The sequence below is a fragment of the Hyla sarda genome, chromosome 3 (genome assembly GCF_029499605.1).
Source record: "Hyla sarda isolate aHylSar1 chromosome 3, aHylSar1.hap1, whole genome shotgun sequence".
NCBI lineage: Eukaryota > Metazoa > Chordata > Amphibia > Anura > Hylidae > Hyla > Hyla sarda.
In genome coordinates, this window is record NC_079191.1 from 73,248,971 (window position 1) to 73,256,783 (window position 7,813).

The window sequence follows — 7,813 nt, forward strand, 5'->3', positions numbered from 1 at the left end:
ATAAAAGCCCTGGCTGTCTGGAATTTAGCACACCAATGCATACATTTACGCCCTGTGGTGGGATGTCCGATCTATGAAGGAAGTGTAGGAACAGCACTCACTTCATAGACCACTGGGACTTGCCGCTAACGGCGGCCATCACTGATCATGCTGATGCCTGCCATTAATCCTTTAGATGCCGTGATCAATACTAATCACGGCATCTAAAATATCTGTGGGGCTTTGTGAGACTTTTCAGACTGATCAGTGCTATGCCAATGCATCATGAGTTGTTAGTCGGAAGGGTTGCCGGCATTGAGCTCAGCCTTCTGGCCAGCAGAGAGATCGGTCCATTTCTCTGTGTAGACAGTAATGATTTAAGGGTTAATTTTTCTTTCAGCACATACACACTTTATAGAGTTATAAACTGCTAGGCTAGGCTTTGTCCCACACATGCATCAATGAGCCTTGGGCACACATTAGCCAGTTGCCAGCTCACCACTTGTCTGTCCTTGCAGCACTTGGAGGTAAGTGGCTCCTTATCATGGCCACTAGACTTTACCTTCAGATCTCCAGGAACCATGAGGGATGGGACTGTGGTCCCCAAGTCCTAGGAGGACAGGATAACATATGGTATGTTTACACTTAGTTCTTTACATACATACATACAACAAACACATTTATGCCATCTTAGACAGCCCAGTTGTCGATGAAGAAGAGGAGTGAAGACCCCCCCCTCCTTCTCCATGTCCCCCAGAAGTTATTGCCCAGTAGTTTGGCCCTGTGATCCCTCACCTCCCTACCCCCATAGTCTTTCATGCCCCTCCCCCAATCACAGATTGTATTGTTTGGTTATTTTGATTTTTGCTGCTTTTTTTCTTTCAGGATCAAGCGTCGGAGTGTTAGAGTAGCATGCGGTGCGATGTATAGCTTAGGGAACCTGTGCTATGTATTGTACTGTAATGCTTTGTGTGATTGTAGCAATTTATTGTATGACATGAAATAGCTGAACGATCAATAAAGCTCTTTCAATAACAAAAACATCTATGGGCATCAGTGGAATCAATGTAAGAAAGAAGACTATCCTTTTAGCATAGGTTTGTATGGGTTGTATCGGCATAACTTAATTTTTTTCTACAAAGTTGACTATGCTTTAATGCAGCGCATAAAAAATACCAAAGAAGCAAAAAACACACACAGGGAGGTATACTGTTGTATATGACAAATGGCATAAAAAGCAATTGTGACTTATTGTGATGGACCGCTTACGTGCCGGAGCACTTCATCAGGCCACCGGCCTGATGAAGCGATCCGGCACGTAAACGGTCCATCACCAGCTTGTATACCCTCGCAACTATTCCATCTCGCTCCAAGTAAACCCGACTGTACCGAACCACAATAAAGAAGCCCCTGATCTACATACCTGGTGAGTGCTCCGCATTTCTTCCGTGACATATACATTTTATTAGGCGAAGTGTCATACACAATAAAAACATTTAAAAAGAAGAAATAGACAACAAATTGGCGATATCGCCAGGCCTGAAAGATATAGAAGGGTCTATACCTGACCATAATTAATGATTAATAGGGAGGTACAATAAACAATATAAATGCAAGGAATATAGAATGCTCGTTGCTAGGGGAAAGCCCAAAAAGGCAACATATAAAGTGCAAAGTGCATCGGCTGTATAACCAAACAAAGGTATAATAATCAGTCGGCACTGCAGTTAAAAGTCCGGTGCACGTGGATGAATGAGTATAGTTGAAGTAAAGAAATCTCGGCACTCGTAGGACGCAGCACACGTTCCGGCTCTGTAGCCTCTCAACTGCCTGGCAGTTGAGAAAGGCTACAGAGCCGGAACGTGTGCTGCGTCCTATGTGTGCTATATACCATTGACAAGTAAAAAATTCATTGGAAAAATACTACGAGTGCCGGTGTGAGGTGTTTTTTTTGCGCGCAAAAAACCACCTCACACTGGGATTTCTTTACTTCAAGTATAACCAAACAAAGACTGGCTGACTAGTTAGTAACAGAGTTTAGCAGAAACAGTAAAACAAAGGTACCAACCACTATGCAATTGCAAAACTACTACCCCCAACACGTGTTTCAGTCCAGAGATCTTCGTCCGGGGGTTTCCCCTAGCAACGAGCATTCTATATTCCTTGCATTTATATTGTTTGTTGTACCTCCCTATTAATCATTAAAGGACATGTCCAGTGCTCACTTTTCTTATTGTATCCGTTCCAGGCTGCAAAAAAAAAAAAAAGAAAATAGGCTCTCTCTTACCTGCCTATGCTCCCCCGGTGCAGGTGTTCGGTCCCCGGGCTGTATTCTTCTTACTTCCTTTTAGCCCGTCACGTCACACGAAGCTTCAGCCTATCACTGGCCGAGGCGGGACATGGCTGCGGCCGGTGATAGGTTGAAGCTCCGTGTGACGTGCCGGGCTAACAGGAAGCAAGAAGAATACAGCCCGGGGACCGAACACCTGTACTGGAGCACCGGGGGAGCCTAAGCAGGTAAGAGAAAATTTGTTTTCTTCTATATCTTTCAGTCCTGGTGATGCCAGCCATCTGTTGTCTATACCTCCTTTTTAAATGTTTTTATTGTGTATTACACTTGTCCTAATAAAATTTATATATCTTTTTCACTGGATTTGTGAGTAGCTCCTTTTTTTTGGTATATTATTATTGCAATGCATCCTGCAAAAAAATAAAAAATAAAAAATTGAAACAAAATAAAAATAAATACAGCGCAAAACAATTATTATTGTTTTTGTAACAGGCGTCTATGTATGTAATTGTTGAAGATGTTGGGAAATTTGCCTGGTGTTTGGGCAAAAGAAAAAAAAAAAAAAAGAACAGAGATGTACCCTGTGTAACAAATTTGGAAACCTCTGCACCCCTCTATGGCTCTGGTTAGCATCCCTCATACCTGTTGTGAATAGAAGACATGATGGTATTTGCAAATACGCCTAAGGCCATGTTCACACGGCAGAATTTGGCACAAATGCCGGAATTGCAGAATTTCAGAGGAATTTTGGCAGAATCCTGTGTTCTCAAGACACATAATTCTACTGAAATTCAAAGCCCCATTGACTTTAATGGGATTCCATTGCTAAATTCCGCAAAATTAAACACAGGTCTTTCAATTTTGCGGAATCTAGGCAGCAGAATTGCCACAGACAGCAGAATCCCATTAGGCTGGAATTCCACTGAGGATCTTTTTGCAAAAACGCCGTAAAAAATGCCAATTTTCCGGCACAGTGGTTTTTTTTTCAGCGAAAAAACGCTGTGTCTAGATGTTTTAACTGCAAGTCAAAAGTAAGCTGCAAAATGCCAGATCCACTTGGCGTTTTTCAGTTTGGCGTTTTTTTTTTTTTTTTTTATCCTTTTGGCATTTTTCAGTAATTTTGGGCTCAGAGGCTGTTTTTTCAAATCGCCCAACATAACCTAGTTTGGCGTTTTTTTGCACAGAAATTGTGGCGTTTTCCTCCCATAGAAGTCTATGGGAGAGCAAAAATGCCAAGAAAAACGCCATGTTGATTTAACTTAGGCGTTTTTTCCGGCGGTTTTTATTCTTTTTTGTACTTGAAATTATAATAAAAAAGATACAGTAGTGATGGTAAAAATTGTATTTAACGAAATGTATCTATTTTATAATGACATTTCTATTAATTTTTAAACAGGGATTAATTTATGTGTGTGGGTAGGGCACTAAAAATGTAGCCGACAATAATAAAAATTTAGTGTGTGTGTTTTTCACTTTTTTTTCAACATTTTTTAGGTAGTACTACTACTCCCAGCAACACAACGTTCCATGATGGGAGTAGTAGTACCTGTACTAATTGACAGATCCCCCCGGTCCATTGCGATCCTCCTGTATAATGTATAGATGTGACGGCCGCTCTTCTATGCTCCCCTGCACTGCCGTATATAAACATATTCATATTTCCCGCAGAGCTGTGATTGGCCAGATGGTTCCAGCCAATCACAACTCTTTGTGGGAAACATGAATAGGTGTATATATACGGCAGTGCAGGAGACCATAGAAGAGCGGCTGCCGCATCTATACATTATACCGGAGGATCACAGCGGGTGTCAGGAGTTACATCTGCTGTAATTTGTCCTTAACTGCAGGAACTACTACTCCTAACATGGAGCGCACTCTGCTCAGTGCTGGGAGCTGTAGTACCTGCATTAATAAACAGACCGCAACAGGTGTCAGAAGTTACACTCGCTGCGATCTGCCTATTAATGCAGGTACTACAGCTCCCAACATGGAGCAGAGTGTGCTCCATGATGGGAGTAGTTGTACCTGCAGTTAAGAACAGATCACAGCGTGTATCACTCCTGATGCCCGCTGTGATCGTCCAATCTATTACAGAGATGCAGAGCGACTTTCTCCTGCGCTCCATATCTCTGCACCATACTCCGGCCAGTGATGTGAATAGAACATCGCTCATTCATATTTCCCTCTGAGAGCTGTGATTGGCTGCAACCATCCGGCCAATCACCACTCTGGGCGGAAAATATGAATAAGTGATGTTCTATTCACATCACTGGCCGGAGTACAGAGCAGAGATGCGAGCGCTGTATAGAGCCGCTCCACATCTCTGCTATATTATGGACGATCGCGTCGGGTGTCAGAAGTGACACCAGGGGCGATATGTCTATTAGTACAGGTACTACTACTCCCATCATGGAACAGTCTGTTCCATGCTGGGAGTAGTAGTACTACCTAAAAAATGTAAAAAATAAAAAAATAAAAAAGGGAAGAAAAAAAAGTGAAACAGACACAGTTTATTACAAAATTAATTAAAATTTAATAAAAAAAATAAACATTTTGTTAAATACATTTTTCTCCATCCCTACTGCAAAAAAGGCAAATTCCACACAGTTAAAAACGCCAGAAAAAACGGCAAAAGACAGTGGTAGTTTTTCTGATGTTTTTAAGCCTAAAAAAAAACGCAGTGCAAACACCTCAGTGGAATTTTAGCCTTAGGGTCTATTCACACGTACAGTATTCTGCGCAGATTTGATGCGCAGGATTTCAAGCTGTGTTCAGTTTACATTGAAATCTGCAGCAGAAAATCCTGCGCAACAAATCTGCGCGTAAAATCTGCACAGAATACTGTACCTGTGGATAGACCATTAAAGTAAATTCTTTACGGAAAATCTGCTGTGTTAACATAACACAAAGAAGTGTTTCCCAACCAAGGTGCCTCCAGCTGTTTCAAAACTACAACTTCCAGCATGCCCAGACAGCCGAAGGCTGAGAGTTGTAGTTTTGTAACAGCTGGAGGCACCCTGGATGGGAAACACATACCTAAAGCTTCTATTACTTTTGACATAACTGGTGAATAAGAACAGTGTTGCCCATAAAATCGCATTAAATTGTATCAGATTGTATATGAAGTCTGGAGGAAATGTTCTCCTGTCACAGTTGCAGTCGGTGGTCGTCACTCAGACAGGCGGAGGAGCGGTGAGGGGCGTCCATCCCCCACACCCTTGTCAGTGCCGCCTCCTCCTCGCCCTCTAGAGGCTGTAGGCCGCACTGCACCCCTGCCCTCACACACTGCCCTCCTGACATGGAGAAAGCCCCAGAGCTGAGCACACTGACCGCCAACAACAAGAGGCTGCCCCGCCCGTACCCAGCCCGTCAGGTGAGTGTCTGAGGGGGCATCTGCCTCCCCCATGTCTAAGCTCCAGGTTCATACAGATAGGTGACTTGTCACTGTGCATGCTGAGACTTGTAGTTCTAGAATAGCTGCGCTTCACCCAGTCCTTATAACACAGAAGCAAAAACTCATCTAACTTCTGGGACTAATGTAAACAGAGGGACCTGCTCCCATATCACTGTGCATATCATGTACTTACCTGCCCTGTGGATATTATGTACAGCACTGTACACTTAGATTATACAGAGAACAGTATATCACCCATCATATATCTCACTACAGTACAGCACTGTATACACTATTATATTATACAGAGAACTGTATATCACCCATCATATATCTCACTACAGTACAGCACTGTATACACTATTAAATTATACAGAGAACAGTATATCACCCATCATATATATCTCTACAGTACAGCACTGTATACACTATTATATTATACAGAGAACAGTATATCACCCATCATATATATCACTACAGTACAGCACTGTATACACTTATATTATACAGAGAACAGTATATCACCCATTATATATATATATATATATATATATATCTATATATCTACAGTACAGCACTGTATACACTATTATATTATACAGAGAACAGTATATCACCCATCATATATATCACTACAGTACAGCACTGTATACACTATTATATTATACAGAGAACAGTATATCACCCATCATATATATCTACAGTACAGCACTGTATACACTATTATATTATATAGAGAACAGTATATCACCCATCATATATATCTACAGTACAGCACTGTATACACTATTATATTATACAGAGAACAGTATATCACCCATCATATATATCACTACAGTACAGCACTGTATACACTTATATTATACAGAGAACAGTATATCACCCATTATATATATATATATATATATATATATATCTATATATCTACAGTACAGCACTGTATACACTATTATATTATACAGAGAACAGTATATCACCCATCATATATATATATCTACAGTACAGCACTGTATACACTTATATTATACAGAGAACAGTATATCACCCATCATATATATCACTACAGTACAGCACTGTATACACTTATATTATACAGAGAACAGTATATCACCCATCATATATATCACTACAGTACAGCACTGTATACACTTATATTATACAGAGAACAGTATATCACCCATTATATATATATATATATATATATATATATATATCTATATATCTACAGTACAGCACTGTATACACTATTATATTATACAGAGAACAGTATGTCACCCATCATATATCTCTACAGTACAGCACTGTATACACTATTATATTATACAGAGAACAGTATATCACCCATCATATATATCACTACAGTACAGCACTGTATACACTATTATATTATACAGAGAACAGTATATCACCCATCATATATATCTACAGTACAGCACTGTATACACTATTATATTATATAGAGAACAGTATATCACCCATCATATATCACTACAGTACAGCACTGTATACACTATTATATTATACAGAGAACAGTATATCACCCATCATATATATCACTACAGTACAGCACTGTATACACTATTATATTATACAGAGAACAGTGTATCACCCATCATATATATCACTACAGTACAGCACTGTATACACTTATATTATACAGAGAACAGTATATCACCCATTATATATATATATATATATATATATATCTATATATCTACAGTACAGCACTGTATACACTATTATATTATACAGAGAACAGTATATCACTCATCATATATATCTCTACAGTACAGCACTGTATACACTATTATATTATACAGAGAACAGTATATCACCCATCATATATATCTCTACAGTACAGCACTGTATACACTATTATATTATACAGAGAACAGTATATCACCCATCATATATATCACTACAGTACAGCACTGTATACACTATTATATTATACAGAGAACAGTATATCACCCATTATATATATCTCTACAGTACAGCACTGTATACACTATTATATATATCACTACAGTACAGCACTGTATACACTATTATATTATACAGAGAACAGTATATCACCCATCATATATATCTACAGTACAGCACTGTATACACTATTATATTATACAGAGAACAGTATATCACTCATCATA

At 39.5% G+C, this 7,813-nt stretch overlaps 1 protein-coding gene across 1 annotated transcript in view; it reads left to right on the forward strand.

Annotated features, from left to right (window-relative positions):
• The first annotated feature begins 5,534 nt into the window (after positions 1 to 5,534).
• MFSD2B (MFSD2 lysolipid transporter B, sphingolipid) overlaps positions 5,535 to 7,813 on the forward strand; it is a 99,787-nt gene continuing 97,508 nt past the window's right edge. The window contains exon 1 of the mRNA XM_056564332.1: positions 5,535 to 5,642. Within this exon, the coding sequence (XP_056420307.1) occupies positions 5,568 to 5,642 (75 nt within the window). The 5' untranslated portion in view covers positions 5,535 to 5,567. The remainder of the gene's footprint in view (positions 5,643 to 7,813) is intronic.